We start from the raw sequence: 21,991 nt of genomic DNA, 5'->3' as shown, positions 1-21,991 counted from the left end.
CTATCATGTACAGAACATTAAGATCTTAGAAGAGGTTTTTTGGAAGCTGATAATCTAAGCATAGATTGAAATAATCCTTATTTCTAGGGAAAATAATAGTGAGCTTTAAGAAATCAGGTTAGAAAATGCAAATACAAAGATATCCATTATCTACCTTGTGTTTGTGACTTGAAAAACGGAAGGTGTGGAGTTCTTTTGCTTCTTTCCTCTGTAGGACTTGCCATTCACAGCCTGATTCTTGGTTCACCAAACAACTTGGGCAACATTATGCTACCTGAGTGATATTTTCAAAAGCCACTTATGCATTCAAGGAAGCACTGGGGTGGCAAGGCTGAATTAGTCACCACACTGCATCTCACCTACCATAACGAGCCACTCAGGCTCTCCCAGCTTCCTGCACCTACAAGCAACACGAGCTTGCCTAGACTGATCCACAACATCCAGCTGGGCTGGTGGATGAGAGGCTGGACATGACCCAGCACTGTGCCCTCGCAGCCCAGAAAGCCAATTGCGTTCTGGGCAGCAGCAAAATTATTAGGTTGGATTTTAGAAAAAGGTTCTACACCCAGAGGGTGGCTGGACACTGGAACAGGCTCTCCAGGGCAGTGGTCACAGCACCAGCCTGGCAGAGCTCAAGAAGCATTTGGACAATACTCTCAGGCACACGGTGGGATTCTTGGGGCTGCCCAGTGCAGGGCCAGAGACTGGACTTTGATGATCCTTGTGGTTCTCTTTGAACTCAGAACATTCTGTGATTCCATGATTCTGTGGAAAAGAAGAGTGTCCAGCTGGCTGAGGAAGGTTGAGGGAGGTGATTCTGCCCCTCTATTCTGCCCTCATGAGAGCCCACCTGAAGTGTTATGTCCAGCTCTGGTATCCCCAACATAAGAAAGACATGAATTTGCCAAAGCAAGTCCAGAGGAGGCCACAAAGATGCTCAGAAAGCTGTAACATTTCTCCCATGAAGACAGAGTGAGAGAGTTGAGGTTATCCAGCCTGGAGACTTGAAGGCTCCAAGGACACCTTATAGCACCTTCCATTACCTCAAGGGACTACATGAGAGCTGGAGAGGGACTTTTACAGGGTCATGGAGGCATAGGGGAAGGGGGAATGGCTTCAAACTGAGAGCAGGGAGGTTTAGATCCTAGGATGAAATTCTTCCCTGTGAGCAAGGTGAGGCACTGACACAAGCTGCCCTGAGAGGTTGCAGATGCCCCATTCCTGGCCGTGTCCAAGACCAGGTTGGACAGGGCTTTGAGCAACCTGATCTAGGGGAAGGTGACCCTGCCCAGGGCAGGAGAGTCAGAACTAGATGGTCTCCAAGGTCTCTTCCAACCCAAACCATTCTGTGATAAACCTATCTTGTACATTTGCCACAAGTGAGGATGCGCTCTCACAGTGACTTGTGAGGCTTTCACAATTCAGTTCTGTTCCAGAGATTGCAGATGCACAGCTCATTGCTTAAAAAGGATCACTGTGCTGCCAAATCACCAGGAGTCCTTAAAACCTTTTCCCCCTTGGCTCCAGCCAAGTTCAGAGAATACTGCTGGCTGAACCTCAAAATGGTTATTTACACAAAAAGGTGTTTAAAGGAAGAATTTCCTCCTAGCTCCAAATAATTAATGAAACTTTCTTTCAAAATTACTAAAGCTCACACATCATTTAAAACTGTCTACTCAGCACAGATACTCCAATTATGTAAGTATCCAGTCCTGTTTGAATCACTGAATATAATTGCTGCAGCAATATCTAGAGATGAGTTTGGCCAGAAAGCTTTAAAATGTGTGGATGACACCTTCAGCTAAGGCAAGAGAAGCATTTCTCCCACTGCATCCTATCAGGAGGAGCTGAGGACTTTATAAAAGTTTCATTTTGCTGCATCAGATTGGAAATCATAATATGCCTCATTCTGTAAATTGTTCCACTTATTTCAATGGGCCTTCCCACAGATAAGGTGAAGTACAAACAGTACAAATAAAAGGGTAGGCTCTTTGAAGAAGACATGTTTTTATATTTGTTTGCGTAAAGCCGAGTAAGGTGGTTCTCTCTTGGCTTCCAAACTTTGCTGCAATAAACAGAAATGAATTAAAATAGCAATATCAAGCTGCACCAATGTCTGCAGCTTGTTTGGCTTGCCCTGGGATTCAACTGGATACTAATACACAAAAATTCTGATAAAAGCTAAGCAGTTTTTCCCCAAATTGAATTCATTTTAACAGTATAAAGGAAAAGGAAATATTATCCTGCTCTTTGCTCAGCATATTTAGATATAATGACATAATATGCACACATTCCAAAAAATTGCCTGTCTTCAGGTAGTGCATTTTGGAGTGATTTCAAATTCCCATAGGTTATATCAGCAAAATGCTTTCCCCTGCCTCAAAAATCACTAAGCTCTCAGTGCCCAATTGTCTGTGTCACCTTGTTTACATGGTAGGTAGTTTTCTAGTCTACAGTCTGTGCCTTATTTTGTCAGGCTGCCCTTATGCTACTTTGTGACGATTTTCAAGTCTCCATGCATAAATTATGATTTATTTTGCTTTCTGAAAGAAAGGCTGAGTGAAGTAATAGAGTGTGGGGTTTTTTCAGTTTTGGTTTTTTTTTATGATGAATATTTCAAGAGTATGCTTTTTCCTTCTGAAGAAAACCCTGCACCTCCAGCAAGTTGGATTTTTTTTCCATACAGAAAAATAAACACAGAGAAGAGCTGAAATAAAAACAGCATCTCTTGTTTGAACCTTGAGAGATGTAGAGATCTCACAACTCCAACGCTGGGGTGAGAGATGCATCCTACTCCTCCTGGGTTATCAATGTTAATTTGTATTTAGCATGGTTCACTGTGTGCTATGGTATTGCTACTTCATTGTTACTCCATGCCCACAAAGAAGCCATGCACAGAAAACATGGTTATATGAATAGAATAAGCATCAACATCAACCCTGCCTGATTCTAAGCACTAATGAAGCAAATTGCCCTTCAAAACTTACTTAGATGTTTTTACAACAGCAAAAAGCAAAAGATAAGGCCATAATTGAATTGTTGCCCAAAGGCAATTACTGATTGGAATTGATTCATTCTACAAACAAATTTGATCAATAGATTATTTGTCACGTTACAGCAGATTTGGGCAATACTGCTGCAGTTGTGAAAGAGACACAAACATCCAGCATGAATAGTTAACACAGTTTGTTACCCTGTAGAACTGCTTGTTGAATTACCCAAAGAAATCTCACTGGGGAACCGAGCAGGGCACACTACTTTGATGCTATAAAACCATAGTGTTACCTCTCTGCTTTTATGTATGAATCTGAAGAATTGTTAACAGCAGCACAAGCAATTTGCTCTGAGCAACACAAATGTGATGGACTTAACATCAAAGTAATGCAAAATCCACCAAAAACAACAGAAAGGCTCCTATTGAATCCAGAGGACTTTGAATCAAGGCCTACCTGGGCCAAGTCTGCTGTTCTAATGGATTTTCTAAGGGGATCCTGTGGGAAATTGGAAAAAGGATTCCAGTTTCTTGAATCCAAGGATTACTGCTGCTTTGAGCTACTGTGTCTGCAAAATCATTGGTTCAACTTCTTTTCCCCTTCCAGCCCATGACAAAACAGCACAGGAGCTCTGAGCTTCATGGCTGCACGAAGGACTATTTGCACTCAAGAAACTTCCCTTCTTGCCTTCCTGTTTCCCTCTGTCCCTCTGTCCCTCCCTTCCTCTGTTTCTCCAGTAAAGATGCTCCTGAATGCATCTGAGGTAAAAACAGTCATTGCTGCTACTCAGAAGGAGGCTGCATGAAAGACGTCCTTGCATCATCAGCTCTCAGATGATAGTGGGGTTGAGGTGCTGATCTTCCTGCAGTTACCCAAGTCCTTCCACACTTGAAGCTGCTGAATTGGGCACTGCTAAATTATTTCTTAAACCAACAGGGACGCTCAGAATGATGTGCAGTGTGGCAGATTGCTCCGAGTTCCGGCTTCACACTGGATTCAGAGCGGTGACAGTGACTTAGGGTTTCTTTAAAAAATCAAGGTTTTGGTTTTGTCATTGGAAGCTCCACATGGTTTGAGATGAGATAGCAGAAGACTTCCTGAACTGTCACAAAATCCAGTTGCTGATATGATCAGTGAAAGATGTTCTGAGTTTTTTTGATGTTAATTTAAGTAACTTTATGAGTTGTCTGTGCGGAGGATTGGGCCCTTCTCTGCTCATAAGGATGTATCAGCTGATGGAGCATCCCACATGCCATTTCCTCATCTCTCTTATCTGCATCTTCCCTTGGAAAGGACAGGGTTTTGTTAAGCTTTCAGGAACATTTCAAAGCCCTTTTTTCCGCTATCAAGGTGTTTTAGAGGGAAAGGGCATAAATGAGCAATGTGATGGATACAGGGAGTTCTTATTTTGGTTGGGCAACAGATGAGGCATGTGGGTAATTTATTGCACTATAATTGTGTTATGTGATATCGATGCTGCAGTATTAATGACTGCAAAGTGCCCAGATTGATTCAGATGGCCATTTACTGTCATTATTACAAATCTAAATAAATAAATAAGAGCAGTTGAACTGATGTAGCTGAGAAATGTTTCAAAGTCACCCGGTGACATACATGTAGGCTCTTGTGAACAGGGAGTGACTCAAACAATATTGGGGACACTTTTTATTGGGGTCAGAAAGAAATAGAACAATTAAGTCATTTTCAGTCATATACAATATATTAGGAACTGTTTTAACAAGCGCATTGCTAAACTGACTGACATGAACAAAGCGTTTCAAAAAGCTGGGGTGTAAATATGCCAGGGAAAAAGAAAGAAAACATGTAAACTATGCTCAAAAATAGTCTGCAAATGTAAGGAAACAAGAAAAACTAAGACAATCATGCACATACCTCTCCTGCTACCATGGCCCAGTGAATACAGTGGTTACCATGGCTGGATCTGGCTATGAGGTGGACTTTAGAGGGCAAGCTTTGTTTCTGATCTCTGCCCAAACAGAGAGCCTTGATCCAGTCTGTTGGTTTGTGTACTTTGAATGAGCCAACCTCACACTGCAAGAGCCAGCAAGTTAAGTTTGAATTTATCTCATGCCTTCAGGTTTCTCTTAGCATCCCCTGTCTGGCTGTCATATCACACAGAGGGGGAGATGTACTATCACTCGATATTCCAAAATATGACTCTGCACTTTTTCCCTAAAACACAACTGTGCAAGTCAGATAGCCAAGAATTACTTGCATTTCCTGATGCTTTTTATGTATCCATGGGGTTTTTTTCTTTTCTGAAAAGAAAAAAGTACATTAAAATGTAGATCTCACTGAAAGGCAGTAATTTCATTAACCATTTGTGGGCAGTATTAATATATATTAAATATAGGTTCTTTATTTACACTAAACATTTTATTAGCTTCCAGAGTCATTGATACTGAAAAAGATGAGAGCAAGTCTCTTAGAATAAACAGCTTCTTCATCCTGAGGTACATTTGTGAATAGGTGGGACCCAAAGACAGCCAAGTAAGAACCTGCTGGTATTGATCTGCATGGAGAAAAAGATCTATTTTGGCTCTTCATACACCCACAGCCTCTAACGATCATTGACTCTGTTGCCCAGATAAATTCCTTAGATAAACAACCAAAACCCAAATTAACATACAAACCATTAATAATCCAGTCAACAATTTTTATAACAATGACAACAAGAGAAAGATAGGATTTCTTTTGAAGGTTTATTCTTAGCAATGTTTATGTGATGCGAACTTTGAATCTAAGTCACCTGCCAACGACCAGGAAAGCAAGTCAACTTTACAACTGGGACTGAACATTAGATATTCTTGTACTCATGGCTGCTGCTTAAGCAGCTTCATCTCGGTATGTCCTCATGTTATGGGCTATCAGAAGCTAAGAAATATGTGTTGTGGCCATTTCTCATCTCACAATTCAGTGGACAGAGCCACAAGAAAATAATATTTGGATACTTGGCTTTAAAGCTGTTATTTAAGAAAATTGAAAAATAAAGCTCCAAACCCTGCCCATTTGGTATGCTGCTGCTTTTTTTTTTTTTTTCCTTTTCCTTTGCCTTTTTTTTTTTTTTTTTTTTTTTTTTAACTTAGCACCTGCTTCCAAATTTCAACTGCAGAAAAGCTGTGAGGAAGGTGCTCAGGGGTTACTCCCAACATCGAGCTCCCCTAGTGGCTGCTTCCCTCCCACCGTCCCCGTGGACAGAAACACCTCGGTTGGGATTTTCCCATTCATGACCAGAAGGAAGTAACTGCAAAAGGGATATAGATTACAATCCAAGAAGGGGAAAAAATTATACTCACTCCCACCTGGGACTTATGGAATGAGAAACTGTTGGATTTTTCAAGGAGAAATGAAAAGACCTAAAAGAGAAATGTAAGAGTTTCTCTATAAACCTATAATAAGACACTACACATTACCCTGATGAAGATATAAGGAAACCTGTGGGAAATTCTGCTTTAAAGTTTGGTTTAACAGCAAATACACAACAAAACCTAGATAACAAGGTCTTATGAATCATTCTGCCTACAAAATTTTTTGCATGTATGATGAAAGGCTCTCTTGACCATATCCAAGACAATGATTAGAATTAATCCACCAGCAAATGGATATAAAAACTGCAAAATCAATTCACAGTTATTCTGGAATGCAAATATTTTCTACTTTTCCATACACAAAAAATGTTTTTTCTCTTGCAGCAGAAGTGCTCACAGACTAATGCCAGACTAGGGGCACAGCAAAGCAATACCAGGTTTCATATGCATGGCTCCCTGAATTTTACTGTCAAACCAAAAGGCATGGAAAACTACAAGCTTAATTTTTCTTGTTGGTGCCAGGGTTTGGGGGTTTTTGGAAGAAAACACCAAAGAACAAGACTTGTTCTGCTTGCCATTACATAGCTGCCAGCTAGTCAGTAATTCTGAACTGAAATTTCCAAGTTGATTTTCAGGATAGGTATTGCAATACCACGAGGATGGGCAACAGGGATGTGCACCAATTCCTTTAATGAAGTGGGTTAACACTGCCATGAAGGAGGATAGGGTACATGAAAGAATCAAACAAAACTTCAGGTGAAAATCCTGCCTGAGTGTCCTTCTATTTACACCAGTTTTACTCTAGTATAACCTCTGTTTTCACTGAAGTTATTCATGGGCTACTTCTCTGGCAATGGTTGCTGTGATCTCAAATTTCTTGGGAAGCACTACAGGTGCAAGGAGGCGACAAGAATGAAGTTTTCATGCTCTAAAAATGGATAATTTATTTTAAAAATTATACATTAAGCATGAGGACAAATGTTGGCTATTAAGGATGAGAAATAGTGAAGATCCAGTTAAAAGTCATACAGCATTTGCATGTGTAGTATTTTGCATTTTGAGATTCACCAACCAAAATATATCAGTGCAAGGAAAATGTGGAAACCTCAAATGGCCAATGAGCAACCTCTCTTGCGCAGTCTGAACCCTTCCTCAGCTTTATGCAGAGCCCTCAGCCATCAGCAAATCCAGATTTCATAAAAAAGAAGGTAAATGACGTCTGATTCTCAAAGAGCTAGTCTGTGGGTCGGAAGCAACCATCAGTGCCCCTCTGCAGCCCAGACTGGATGGAGAAGGCCCAGGACAGTGCTGGCAATGGCCCCATCCATGCCAGCACAGTGGGAGCTCCCAGTGGGTTTGGCTGAGCCCCTGGAAGAGCCCGTGTGTCAGCGAGGAGCTGTGCTGGGTACCTGCACTGGGACTCAGTGGGGTCCGTAGTGGATGCTCCACCGTAGTGGGGCTGTGGTGTGGATCAAGGTCTGCATGACCCAGGGACCCCAGCACTCCAGCAGGGCTTTGGGGGCTGCTGAGGAGCCTGGTGGCAGCTCCACGATGGACCTGGCGCTGTGGGCAGGGCAGGAGGGAGCCCGTTCCACTGAGGGGCCTCGCTCAGGGGCCTCCCCGGCGCCCTCACGCTGGGCAGCCCTGCGGGACCCGGGCCCCATGGGGCAGCGGTGGCTGTGGGCTCTGGACCCTCCAAGGAAGGCGTCGGTGTCGGCCGGGGGCTGCTGCAGCTTTGGGGTGTTTGCTGTGAGAGGTGTGGGGCGGGCAGGGCTCGGCTCGGGGCTCCCCCGCAGCCCGGGGCCGGGGCTGGGCCGGCGGGCCGGGGGCAGGGCCGGGACCCCCGCCCCCCGTGCTGCCGGGAGCGCGGAGCGGGGACTCGGGGGCTGTTGTTTTCCCAGAAGCTGTGGCATTTAAATAATAATTAAAGAGAAAGAAGAAAAGCTCCTCGTGGGGAGGAGAGGCAGGGCGCATCCCGGAGGCTCGGCGGGGCGGGCGGGAGCGCCGGCCCCGTTCCCCCGGCTTCCCCCGGTGTCCCCCTCGCACCCCCGGCTCCCCCCGCCCGGCTCCCGGCGGGGCCGCCGCCAGCTCCAGCCTGAGCTGAAGCTGAGCAGAGCCTCCCCGCTCCCCCAGCTCTGCTTTCTTTCACATCTAATTTGATAGGAGGGGGATTTCGAGCTTCCCACAGTTACAACTTTTCTTGATTTCTCCCTTCCCCCCCCCCCCGCGCATTTATTACTTGCATTTAATTAATTCCTTCTTTGCGTTTCCTTCCCTGTTAATCTTTGGGTGACTGCTTTGTACATATGGCAATCTGATAATGAGGGAGTTTGTCCTTATTCTCTAGACTTCTTCACTGCGATGTCCACCCATCTAGTGCCTGGGATATCGATCTTCTTTCCATGGGGAGGGGGACAAGGTAAGAGGTGATAAAAGTTTTGCAGTATTCCACACCATTAAGAATAGCTTTTATTCCTTGGCGCTGTTTAATCAACTGTTATATCAAGTCATGCTGTTTAGGCAACCACATCAAAAGAACATACCCTCTTTTGTATAAATTATATATTCCTTGTATCTGTCTTCTCGCATGCACGCAGACGGGGAGATAAAACTTAAGTTTGTTTTTTAATAGCATGAAGCAGGTATTTAGCTGTTATACAACTTGTTTCTGCAACTAAGTTGGTTGATAACAACCCAGGAGCCAAGCTACTGACTTTCTAACTTTTTACCCATTTCCAAGTGAAAACTCCTCAATTTAAAGGTCGGAAAGAGAAATCGACGACTCACTGAAACTCCACAAAGAAACATAAATAGCAGAAGAAAAGTATAGGCTAAAAAAGATGAAAGAGCACCAGTTAGAGTCGGCATGAGACCACTTCGGACCACTTCTTTTGCCTCTTTTCTAAAGTTTACCTGAAAAGACTACTTTGTCCCTTGAAAAGTCCGTGCTGACCTGTTTGTTGCAATTTACGGATATACAACTTTTTTACCACTTAAAAACTGATTTTAAAATCCATTTTCAAGGTTTAAGTTGATTACTACTCAGCTCAATGTCACAGATCGGAAAACTTCCATATAGTTTTGCACCCCAATGAGCTCTTTTATTTCCTTTTTCTGTCTCTTTTTCTTTTTTAAACTCCACAACTTAAATAAAGTTTATTTTTTGGATTTGTTTTGTGTTTTTCTGAGAAAGTGGACTTTGAATTACTTTAGCACACCATCCTGGAATTTTTAAGAGCTCCTAAAAAACTCCTGAAACTTTCTAGATCCTAGGAAAAATTGTATTTTCTTAGGAGCAAAAGCAAATGAGCACTTTGCAGGCAGAGAAGTGTTTGTTCATATGGAACTCTACTGTTCTGTCTAACCTGCTCTATCAGCCTCATCTCTGCAATTTTGCTCGTCTCTCAACACCTTTGTCTGATTAGTAGCTTTTGGAGATCGGGATAAAGACATCACTTGCCACGCTGCATGAGATAACAATTAATTTAACATTAAACTTATCCCCTTTCCATTCACTTTGCTTGGATCGATCTCTGTTAATTGTGTTTGCGGATGCTTTTAACACTATGCTTTTCTTAAAAACTTAATGACACCCCGCAAGGAGGTGTAAGAGTCTAAAACGCTCCTCTTCGACTTTGACCAAAGAAACAAAGAATATAGCCCCAGCGTGCTCAGGAGACCATCTATTTTTAATCAGTTGACTATTCGTGCACTTCCGAAGATACAACGTTATTTTAAACTGGGTGATAGTCCTGATTTTATTAAAAAAAAAAAAAAAAAGTGCCACATTGCAGTTGTGTGATACACAAGTCAGACACACTAACTTCATTTAACTGCCGCTTCGCATCAGACCTGTTTCTGCTATTAAAGTGGTCATTCATCAGCTAAAAGGCGAGTGTGTTTAAAAATGTATGTCTTTGGGAGGGAGAGCAATCTCCCTTTTCAGGGGCAAGAAACCTGTTACAAAGCCATTTAGGTGGGTGCGCTCTGAAATGGCATTATTCCCCCCCGGGGCGTTAATATTACCCAAGTATGTTCCTATTTGCACGGCTCCCCGATAATTCGGCATTTTATTTAACCACAACTGCCCTTAGAAACTTGATTTGCACTGTAGCAGCCTGCTAATCTTAATTTTTTCTCCTCTTTCAGAGAGGCATCTGTTCCTCTTGCTGACAAATGTACCATTCTGCCAAGAAAGTTTTTGGAGGGAAAAAAAAAAAAAAAACAGAAGAAAAAAAAAAAAAAGAAAGAAAAAAGAAAAAAAAAAAAAAAGCGTGTAATTGATGTTATCCCAAGAAAGCGCGATCTCCACCCCTCTCAGCTCCAAGCCCTTCAGGTAAAAGGAAAAAAAAAATCTTTCAAGAATTTGTTGCCTTTTTGAGGGTTAACATCAGAAGACAAGCTTGCCTCGCCTTGGCCAATCAGCTCTCGGCCCTGGCAGCTATAATATAGAACTAAAGGCAGACTCCTCTCACTAGCGTCTTGCTTTGCTACCATTAAAATCAGACCCTTTTTTTGTCTCTCGATTGCTGTCTCCCGACCAAACTCCGATGTGTTCCGTTATCAGCGACCTAAAGCCTGCCATTCCAGCACCTGTCTTGCTAGGGATCGGTGGATAGTATACGATTCAGAAAGCAGACAAGGACATAGGAGGAGAGAGAGCTCTAGAGAGACAGCCAGGGATAGGCACAGAGAGCTTTGAAGTAATTGGATTCAATGGACGAAATGCTGCTGTTGACAAGAATTCTCTTGGTGGGCTTCATCTGCGCTCTTTTAGTCTCCTCTGGGCTGACTTGTGGACCAGGCAGGGGCATTGGAAAAAGGAGACACCCCAAAAAGCTGACCCCTTTAGCCTATAAGCAGTTTATTCCCAATGTGGCAGAGAAGACCCTAGGGGCCAGTGGAAGATATGAAGGGAAGATCACAAGAAACTCCGAGAGATTTAAAGAACTAACCCCAAATTACAACCCTGACATTATTTTTAAGGATGAAGAGAACACGGGAGCTGACAGACTGATGACTCAGGTAGAGCCACAGAGATACCTGTATTTGTGTTTGTTAACCTCTCTGAGCAATCCTAAAGGACGCATCTGTCTTAGTATTTTTGAAAGCCCCCCCTTTCCCTCTCCCCCTCCTCCCCCCGCCCCTCCAAACTCGACTAGTTTCCCCATTGAATGTAAATACCATCTATCCGGCCAAGTTAGCAGGGGCTGGAGCTGGAGCTATTTAGATATTTGGTGGGGGAATCTGTGTGATACTTACAGTCATTACCGTGCCATGGCGTTCCCTGTAACTTGGTTAGAGATTGCTGTTTGCATTTGTCCCCAAGGATGCACTTTGATCAAACGAATTGCATACAGCTCAGAGGACCCCAAGTGTATAGCGACCGCCAGGCCACCCACTCATTATTACAAACGTAGTCTGCGGTTGCTGCGCCTGCTGACTTGATATTTTTCTCTATATATTTTATTTAATTTCTCCTTTTTTTTCTTTTCATTTCATTTTAACCTTCATTATTATTGTTGTTCTCCTCGCGAGCATATTCTAAATTTAGTAGGCATGCAGTCGTGCACTCACAAAAGGCAGCTGAAGCCGGATCGACCATTCCTCATCTGATTCCGTATTATATAGCTCGTATTGCAATACCATCATTTGCAATTGTGCCCATCAGAGCGTAAATATATTGATATTTCTTTAAGGATGCTCGCCGCCAATGCTCTGGTACTTCCATAGGGGAGGGACTTGCAACTTATCGGCATTGCATCACCTTCTGTTTTAAAAAATCTGATGGCACAAGGTTTACAACTGGGTAAATATTGGATTTCGGGTGGAATCGGATTGCGGAACTATTTTATGAACAAAAAGAAAGAAAGAAAAGATAAAGGTGAGAGAAAGAGATAGAGAAAGAGAACCGCTCCGAGTCACCTCGTAATTATAATTCATGCTCAACAGAGGGCTCAGCGAAGTCAATTGCTCTGCTAATCCCGGAGTTTCAGAAACTACATGCAATCTAGACGCTGGAAATGGGTTTCCTCCAAATATAGGTCAACAGCGCTTTTTTAATATTAATACATTTAAGCCCCACCTTCAGTGCTAGAGCAGGACTCGCCTGGAAGGACTAGGCGGGGAGTGGACGCGGGGAAGGGGGGGTGGGGGGTGGAATTTCCCAAACTCTCCCCGTTCCTCGGCCTGATTTTCCGCACGTTGCCGGGTCTCTCGGGGCGAGGGACCGGCGGCCGCCACCATCTCTTCCCGACCACCTTAAATCGCACCGCACCTCGGAGCGCGGCGGCGCCTCCACCCGCCGCCGCCGCCGCCCCGCGCAGGGGTGCGGAGAGGAGCGGAGCGGGTGCCGGTCCCCGCTCGGGCGCGGACCGCGCCCCTCCGCGCACCCGCGGTCCTCCGCCCCCGCTGCCTCCGGAGCCGCATCTCTCGCATTTTCAGCTCCACTTACTCCCCTCGCGTATCGATCGCGGCGGCTCGGGTTTCACCCTTCCCTCCGCAGCCCGGCGGCAGCGGCGGCGGCGGCGGCTCCGCGGGAGACGGGCTCCCGCCGGGGCTCTGCGCATCCCTCCCTGCGCGGCTGCGCCGGTGCGTGTGCGCGGCGGAGCGGAGCGGAGCGGGGCGGCGGGCGCGGGGGGAGCCGGGGCACGGTCGGGAGCGGTGGGCTGCGGGCCGGGGGCGGACTGCGGGCTGACCCCGGCCCCGCGGCTCTCCCGGGGCACGCCGCGCCGGCTACGCGGCTGGCCGCTCCCGCTGCATTAGCTGGCAGCGTCTGAACTCCTGACCTTCTGTCAACTTCCCTCAGACGAACGAAACGAAAACAAATACTTTTCCCCCCCCTCTCCTTCAGTGCTTGTTCCCGTGCCTTAGACACAAAGGGGGGAGGTGGGCTGAGAGCGGCGGGGCCGGGGAGGCCGCAGGGCCGGGTACCCGGCGGCAAAGAGGGGAGCGAGGTCGGGGAGCGAGCGGGGCTCCGGCACCCCGGGCCAGGCAGGGAGCGGGGAAGCGGAGCGGGGCCCGGCACAGAGCGGTCTGCTTGCCCTCGCTCTCCGTTGCCCGGGCACGGCCGGGTCCTCGGCGACCCGGGGTGCGGTCCTGCCGCTGGCCTCCCTGCCTTGCTTTCCTCTCCTTCCCTCTCTCGCTCGGCCGGCAACCTCTCGTTAAATCTCAGCCTTTAAACGCCGGCTTCGGGAGCCCTTCAACCATGGAGAGATCTTTCAGGGACAGAATCGTTAAACTTGCAGAGTGGTTGCCGATGCATTAGTCGCTAGTTAATATTAACTCCAGAAGGGTGGGGGGGAACGCAAACAGAGGTAGGTAAGTCAGGTTCTCAACTTTGCAGGTGACACCAGCAGTTTGCTAAGGGCTCCCCCCTTCCTCCCTTTCCTCCCCCCCCACCCCGGCCATTGGCTGGATTGGGGAGAGAGATAAGGAGGCCAGGTCAGTATGATAAAGCTGGAATTTGTATGAAATAAAATAACAATCTCATGTAATGCAGGCACACAACCAGTGCGTGATGTGAGGAATTTAGAGATCAACTTGGCATTTAGGAAGCCCACCAGGTTGTTTACACTGACAGGTACCTGTTAAGTGTTTCCTTCAAGCAATTCATTTGTGAAGAGATTAGGAGCTGGCAGGAGAGGGCTTGTTGAACAACTTTGCCTCCACACAAAGCGTTAGTGGAGGCAGCCCTGCTGAGCTTCACGGTGGCTGAACAGAATTGGGCTTGATTTGTGGCACACGACCCGATGAATTAATAAATAGTCTGGGCTTCACGGCTTTTGACTCTGACAATCCAGCTCAGGCAGTATAAAAGGGAGAAAAGTCCTTTAGGAGGCCGTTTCTTCTTCTTTATTTCGCCTGGAGCCGGGAAGTGATGCTGGCAGGGCCGGAGCGGCCAGAGCCCCTCGGCGCTGCCCGCACCGCTGCCCGTGTCCCTGCCCGCGCCCGCTCCTCCCGCGCGGAGCACGACATCTCCGGGTCGCGCAGTGCTGTCGCCTTACCAGCAGATGAGATGTTTGATCCTTCTCCCCCTTTCCCCTGTAAATCAGTGATGGAGCGTATCTATCCACTCAGAGGGAGAGAGGGAAAAAATAAAATAAATCAAACTCAACTTCCTTGTACTACTGCACTTTGCTGCCGGGAACGGTGCCGAAACCCAAACACCCGTCTCTCTCCATAAAACGGTAGGCCAGAGAGTCCAAAGTGAGCTTATGACTGTGTTTTATATCTCTCGAGGACTTTTATATCTCTTTATATCAACCTGTGTGTTGCTGGAATCACTTTTATGGCTGTTGGTGAACACATGAGAACTTCCTTGCTAAGCAGCCTTGCCATGTCCCTAAAAGTAGCGTTTTCCGAGTAATGGAGGGGCTTTGCGTTCCTGGGAGCTGTGAAAGGGGGGCTTTGTGGTCTGTTATTGGCTGTGCTGTGAGCACACTGGGGAGAATGGTCCTGCAGAAGGCCAAGCACACCAGTCAGGCCAGCAAGAGTGTGGGAAGAGCAGCTTACTGCATCCCGCCGTGGCTTACAGCCACATCGGTATTTGCATCAAGAGAACAACGTCGGGTAGATGCACCTGAGTTGTTTTCCTCTCAAAAAGGAGGAAGAAAGGTGGCAACATACCTAACTCTGTACCTTTAGTCAAGTGCTTATCAATGCCTTCGGTGCTGATTTCCTGTTTCTGCCGGGCTGAGAGTCCTTTTCCCCTGTCGCCACTGTGTCTATTCCCGCCTGGCTAAGATGGGAATCTCCCCAAAACTTTCAGGCTTTCAGCTCACCTCTTTTCCTCACTTTCCCCTGTCCTATGTCCCTCATTATTCAATCCCTACGTGCTCCTGGTGCTGCTGGGCCCAGTTCAGCCCAGGGAAGGCTGGTGGCTCTGGAGGGTCAATGAAAAACCCTGCAGTACTTTCTCCACAGAGTTGGAAGGGTTTCACTCCACACAAAGGGGGTCCTAGCTTGCATAGCATCCCTGCTCCGCTTAACTTCCCTCCTTGGCCCTCCCTTGCTTTTCATCTTCCCACTAAGAGCTATATTATTGTATGGATTTGCTCGGCTTTGTAGGCGAGCGCCGATGTATGTTTGAAGCGGAGTGAATGCTCCCAGCCCATGCAGCTTTGAGGGCTCTAATGAGTGATGGGCGAAGGGAGAGAAGAAAAAAAACACCCCTCCCTCCAGCGCATAAAGGCTGTTAACATGTATTGATACCCTTTTCAACACAGAATTAAGCTGAAAAGACCCGCAGAGACATTCCGGGGGGGAATCCGTGACTCTGAGATATATGGCGAGTGTTTGTTCTGGGCAGAAACTTTGCTCTCGGGAAGGGACAGGGCACTTAGGAATTTGCGGCAGGAATTTGCTCCGTGCAGGTGGCTTTGAATCGCCACGCTCACACCCCAGCGCCAGCAGAGGGGGGTCCCCCTGTCCCCGCAGCAGGTACCGGGGCAGGGAAGAGGCCCATCCCTGTGGGTCTTCGTGGTGTTTGATCCTCTGTTCATCCTGTGTCCCCAGGTTTCACTCTCCCCCTCCTCACCTACCTCCCCGTCCCTCCCTGGCAGCGGAGGCGAAGATGCTCAGCTCTGGCTGAGCCCATCCTGGGGCGCGTTTGGCAGGGAGGGTAGGAATGCCGCCTGTTTGGCGGGAGAGGGAAGCGGGATGCGGGATGCGGCCCAAGGGGGTATCGATAACAAAGGGCGGGTGTCCCCTTGGCTGCAGCACCCCCGCAATGACCCTTTTCCGTCTGCCCGTATCCCCGCAGCGCTGCAAGGACAAGCTGAACGCTCTGGCGATCTCGGTGATGAACCAGTGGCCCGGGGTAAAGCTGCGGGTAACCGAGGGCTGGGACGAGGACGGCCACCACTCCGAGGAGTCCCTGCACTACGAGGGCCGCGCCGTGGACATCACCACCTCGGACCGGGACCGCAGCAAGTACGGCATGCTGGCCCGCCTGGCCGTCGAGGCTGGCTTCGACTGGGTCTACTACGAGTCCAAGGCGCACATCCACTGCTCCGTCAAAGCAGGTAAGGCGGGCAGCCTGCCCAAGGACATGTCGAGGTGGGGAGACACCCCCGGGCCGCGACTCAGCGCCCTAGAGCTTTCTGTGACCCGTCTCTGCCACCGGGCTCCCTCCTTTCGTCCCTGCAGGGTCCCCATGGCCCGTCCTGCCCCGCCGGGACTCCTGCGGGGATGGGAGCAGAGCCCCAGGGGCACAGCCGGCCTTCCCCCGCCTCTTAGCGACCCCGTCGGAGCAGAGGCGGGGGAAAGGGAAGAGCGAAGGGGTAGGAAAAAACAAACACCAGCCAGCTGCAGCAGTTTTTCACAGCACTTTTATTTGGGTGATTTGCTTGGCCAGCCTTCCCACGAGAGCTGCGTCGCAGCCACACACCCTTCTCCTCCCCCCGTGGGGTCTGATGCTTTCCCCATCCAAAGAGCATGTTCAACACAAACACTCGCGGCCGTCTCCAGCCGCCCCGCTGGCTGCACGCCTTACTCGCGAGCGCTAATCTCCGAGTGGGAGCCGGCCAGGAAAATAAATAAGTAACGTGGTCCCCAGCCTCCTTCAGCAGTAGCCGCTAGGAAATTCCCAGATAGAGATACACATAATTTTTTTCCGTCCCCTCCCCTGTGCTTACAACGCCACACGCTGTCTCAACCCGGGAACAGCTCGCAAGAAATCCCTGACTCGCAGAGTTTCTTTTCTTGACACTTGACACGTTTTTTGGCGGAGCAAATCTGTCAGCAAGTGACAGCCCCAGCTCCACCGCCTCCCTCCATCCAGCTGCATGACATCGAAAGCTCTTTCTAAGAGCATACTCTAGCCCAGCAACGTGCTGGATGTGTCAGGAGACACTTGGCTGCAAAAGAAAATAATGGGCCTTCTTTAAATATAGCTGTTTGCTTCTAACCCAGCAGCCCCATGGCAGGGAAACAGCCCTGCCCACCTGCAGGAGGGGTTCATGTCCCCCACTCCGGCCCAGAGCTCCCCAGGGGCTGAGCACCTCTCCTGGCCCATGTGGGCTTTGTCCTGAGAGCCTGCTACTGCTTTTGTTCAGCTCCTGGGTCCTTTCTAGGCAAAAAGAGGCCCTGCAAAGCTGTCAGCTGTGTGGAGATCCAAAACACCCCTTTCAATAGCCAAGATGGGCTTTGTAGCGCAAGGTGTCCAATTGTGGCGCGCGGTGACCTTAGCCCAGGAGCACGTCCTAATCCACCCCAGGGGTGTTTCGCAGGAGAGGAGCCACCCCAAGCTGCTCATTGAGATTCGGCACACAAGGACTCGGGGGCAATATTTGGAGGGTGTCAGGCAGGGTCGTGTGACTGTACGAGGCAGGCTGAAGGGAGCAGGCTTGAATTCCCCTCTCTCAGCCTGATCTTAAACTGTCCAAACCTCATTTCATGACAGAGCATCTCATGAGAAGATTAAATCCCATAATGCCAGCAGGAAGATTCTTTATCTAGATCTCTGTTTGCAAAAAGTATGATCCAGGAGACTGGAATGCAAAGAAGAGTTCCCCCAAGGCCTGAATTATTGTCACCAGAACAGAGGAGGGAGAGGCAGGGGTGGTAAAAGGGACATTGATAATGCGCTACAGCAAGTATTTAGAGCAAGCTTCTACATTTAAAATTCAAATACAGATCTTGAGTGCTTTGGAAAAGTGGCTCTGCTGTGCAAATAGTGCTTGGAAGGTCCTGGGTTTTTGGAGAGTATGTGTGTGAATTGGCACATAGGGTTTCTGCACCTGAACAAATAGGGAGGGGGAGAAAAGGGGGGGAAGAAGCTGGGAAAAAAATGGAAGTGTCCTCTCTTCCAAGAGTGTCTGCATTTATTACATGAATCAGAATGACAATGCTGATCCTTTATTGGATTTTAATTAGAGAACCCAAACAAGCACTGCTCAAAGAAGCAGATTTTCACACCTCTGCCAATTCACTGGCATGTTTGTAGAGCTGCTACACTACTACATCTATTCATCAAGTCCCTGAATATGCAAACAAAGCTCTAGCCAGACCTTTACTGCCAGCTTGTAGGAAGGTGTAGTTTACTAGCAGAGGCCTCCACATAAAGAACATAGCTTGTTTGTTGCCATGTCCTCCCTGAAGAGGGAGGCCTTGGAGATCTTGCTGCTTCATTTCTGAAGGAGAAGTGATAAAGTCATTAGCAAATCAATAACGGTATAATTTTCGCCCTTCCTGTCCTTCCTGAGAAAGTCATTAGGAGACACTCCAAGGATTTGTTTAAATCATAGGAATTTCAGTAGCAGCCACAGAGGCAAAATATAAAATCTGCTCATCTTTAGGAGCTAAATCACCAGGTCTCTTAACTGGTATAGGGAGTAATGGAGAGAAAACAGGGAAAGGCAAGGGAGGGATGGGGAATTTCAGCACTTGCTACCATGGCCTCCTATGGAGTATTACCCAATATTTAAAAAAACAGAGTGGTTAGGAACACTGCAAGTCCCTCTGTTAAGACAGAGATCAGCCTGGAGCACAGCAGACTTTTTTCCACAACACCCCACAGGTGGCTGAGCTTCCAAAAAGTGATTTGCAAGAGAGACAGAGTCTCATTGCTACTTTTGCTTTTAGTCTGAGATTGTTCCTCTCAGTAGCACAGGAAAGCAGCAACAGCTGCTCTAAACTCTCAGTAACTCCCAAGGGCTGGAGGAGATGGAGGAGGCATTTTCATGGGCCTGGCACAGGTGTTGGGCTGCTCTGGGACCACACGCTCTGAGACAGGGAAGAGCATGCTTCTCCTAGGGGGGAGGGAGAGGTTTCTTTCTTTTTTGAGAGAGGATTGAAACAGAGTGCTGGAGATGCCAGGCAGGGGTGCTGTGAATGTGGGATGTGCCCCAGTAGCCACCATGCTGAGTAGGAAGGCTGGAGGCAGCATGGGGGTTGTGCAGCACAATGTAGGAGGATTTGGGAAACTGGGGTTGTTGCTTTGCACTGGCAAAATTTGTGTGCAACCTGGGGCAAAGGCTCCTCCTGTTCTCTGCTGTTTGCTGCCCTAGATGTGCTCCTTGAGTAAAAGCTGAATGGGGGTCCTGAGTATCGAGAGCACAGGCACTTGCTTAGGGAAGAAACTTTATGCCAGCAAACACACATGGCTTTGAAAAGCCTGCAAGTTATCTGGCATCAGGTGTCAGTGCAGGGTAAACAGTAGCCAAATGGGAAGTTCTTCCAGAAGAGATTTTGTTCTGGAACAGTTCTCTCAGTGGAAATATTTTGGCTCATTTCCTTTATGAGAAAAATCACTCTTGTAATTCCTAACCCAGAGGAGATCTTACACTGGCTCAAGTCTGGCAGGAAGGGGATTCTCACTGGACCCACTGAGTGCAAATGTGGCATGCTCATAGATGAGGGTGGAGGAATTTTCAGAGGGGAGTCTGACTGTGTCCTGCACTTTCTTGGTGGGTTGGGGTGGCTGGGGAAGTGGTAAGTTCCTGCATGCCCCCATGCCCCAGCCTGGCATGTACCTCCTCTAACCTTGCTCTGCCTCTCTCCTTGGACAGAAAACTCAGTGGCGGCCAAATCCGGGGGTTGCTTCCCTGGCTCGGCCACGGTGCACCTGGAGAAAGGTGGGACCAAGCTGGTGAAGGACCTGAGACCTGGAGACAGGGTGCTGGTGGCTGACACCGAAGGCCGTCTGCTCTACAGCGACTTCCTCACCTTCCTGGACCGCGAGGACGGCTCCCACAAGCTCTTCTACGTCATCGAGACTCGGCAGCCCCGGGCCCGGCTGCTGCTGACGGCCGCCCACCTCCTCTTCGTGGCCCCCCAGCAGAACCAGTCCCAGGCGGGGAGCGCCAGCAGCCGGGCGCTGTTCGCCAGCCGCGTGCGGCCGGGCCAGCGCGTCTTCGTGCTGGGCGAGGGCGGGCAGCGGCTGCTGCCGGCGGCCGTGCACCGCGTGTCGCTGCGGGAGGAGGCGTCGGGCGCCTACGCGCCGCTCACCGCCCAGGGCACCATCCTCATCGACCGCGTGCTGGCCTCGTGCTACGCCGTCATCGAGGAGCACAGCTGGGCGCACTGGGCCTTCGCTCCCTTCCGCCTGCTCCAGGCCCTGCTGGCCGCCCTCTGTCCCTCCGGGGAGGGGTCCCCCATGGGAGACCCCACGGCCCCCGGCATCCACTGGTACTCTCGGCTCCTCTACCGCATCGGCAGCTGGGTGCTGGATAGTGACTCTCTGCACCCGCTGGGCATGATGGTGTCGTCCAGCTGAGGGGAACCTGCGCCATCCCGCCAGGCTCTAATGGAGAGACAGAGACACGGAGGGAGAGAGAGAGAAAGAAAGGAGAGAAAAAAATAGAAAAAAAAAAAAAGAAAAGAAAACGCTAAAAGAAAAAAAAAAAGAAAAAAAATACATATTTTTAAAAGAGAGCACGGATTAAGACTTTAAAATAATAATAATAAAATAATAATAATTAAGTAGGACAGTCCAAAGTAGACTTAAAGGGAAACAAAGACCCCTGGAAGTTCTGTTCTGTTTAGTTTATAAATATATATATATTTTTATTTGTTCTTTTGTTTTGTTTGTTGGTTGTTTTTTTTTTTTCTCCTCTCCTGGATATTTATTTCTTTGGTATTTTGAATAGATGTTTTAAATGATATGAACCGGACCTTCAAGAGCCTTAAATAGTTTCTTTGATAATTTATTATCATGTGAACTCTACTCACAGGGGAAAAAATTATTTTGTGAGGCCAAGCAAAACTGCGCAGAGTCTATTTTTCTACATGTCACGTGTGTCCTGACTTTCAGAAAGCAAAATTCTGTACTTTCCCATCTCTCCATTACATTGCTCTTTCATTTCAGCAAGTCTAAAAAACAAGCAAACAAACAAACAAACACACACAAAAAAGACAAACTTCATGGGGGTCCGTAAATTATATTTTTATACACAGAATTGTAAATTAGATTTTTTTGAGAGATCAATACTTAACTGAATCACATTTCGTTTTTTGAAATAGTGTAAAATATGAGAATATATTATTTTAATTTAAATAGTTGCAAATGTAACATCATTTCCTGTATTGTTTTCCATGTTTTGCTTTGTAAAAACATCATTTGGCCACATTCATGGAAGTTCATGGAAGTCAAGACTGTTACACAAACTTTTTATTTGCAAAAACCGTAAGAAACTTTGTTATTTTTAACTTCAGAAAAAGTTTATTAGAAAATAATATTTTTTAAAAAGCGCACATGGCGGCAATTCTGTGACGATGGAGATGGTAGTTTGTACAGAGGGGGGAAAAGGATGTTTTGCATTAATAAATTGAGAAATAACTGCTGTAAATTTACTAAAATGTATTTTTGAATATTTTGTAATAGTTTTAATAGTTTTATAGAAATAAAATGTGCCATGCACAGTTTGGTTAGTATATAATAACTAAGAGTTCCTGGTGCATCCCATTTTTTTTTTCCTTTTTGCTTGTTGGTTTAGAAAACATGATACCTAAATGAGAGCCCGTTATTTTATTTAGATGTGTTGCTTATAACATTTAATTTTGGTACTTTAATTAAGGAAATGAATCCATCACATCTGTGCATAACCTGGAATCTCTTGTACTGACAGTAGAACCTCACTTATTTGCACAAACCACCGGCAGACGGGTTTCCCTTTGCCAGAGCCCTGGCTCCCCATCCCTGCTCAGGCAATGCTCCTCTCTTCCAGC

At 47.3% G+C, this 21,991-nt stretch overlaps 1 protein-coding gene across 1 annotated transcript; it reads left to right on the top strand.

Moving 5' to 3' along the window:
- Positions 1-10,733: 10,733 nt before the first annotated feature.
- On the top strand, positions 10,734-20,588 carry SHH (sonic hedgehog signaling molecule). The gene is made up of 3 exons (XM_059839649.1): positions 10,734-11,347; positions 16,086-16,347; positions 19,834-20,588. The coding sequence occupies exons 1-3, from the start codon at positions 11,039-11,041 to the stop codon at positions 20,538-20,540; spliced, it is 1,278 nt and encodes a 425-aa protein (XP_059695632.1). The 5' UTR covers positions 10,734-11,038; the 3' UTR covers positions 20,541-20,588.
- Positions 20,589-21,991: the final 1,403 nt, after the last annotated feature.

Source organism: Haemorhous mexicanus, chromosome 1 (assembly GCF_027477595.1).
Source record: "Haemorhous mexicanus isolate bHaeMex1 chromosome 1, bHaeMex1.pri, whole genome shotgun sequence".
NCBI classification, from domain to species: domain Eukaryota; kingdom Metazoa; phylum Chordata; class Aves; order Passeriformes; family Fringillidae; genus Haemorhous; species Haemorhous mexicanus.
This window is presented reverse-complemented; position numbering and strand designations above follow the sequence as displayed.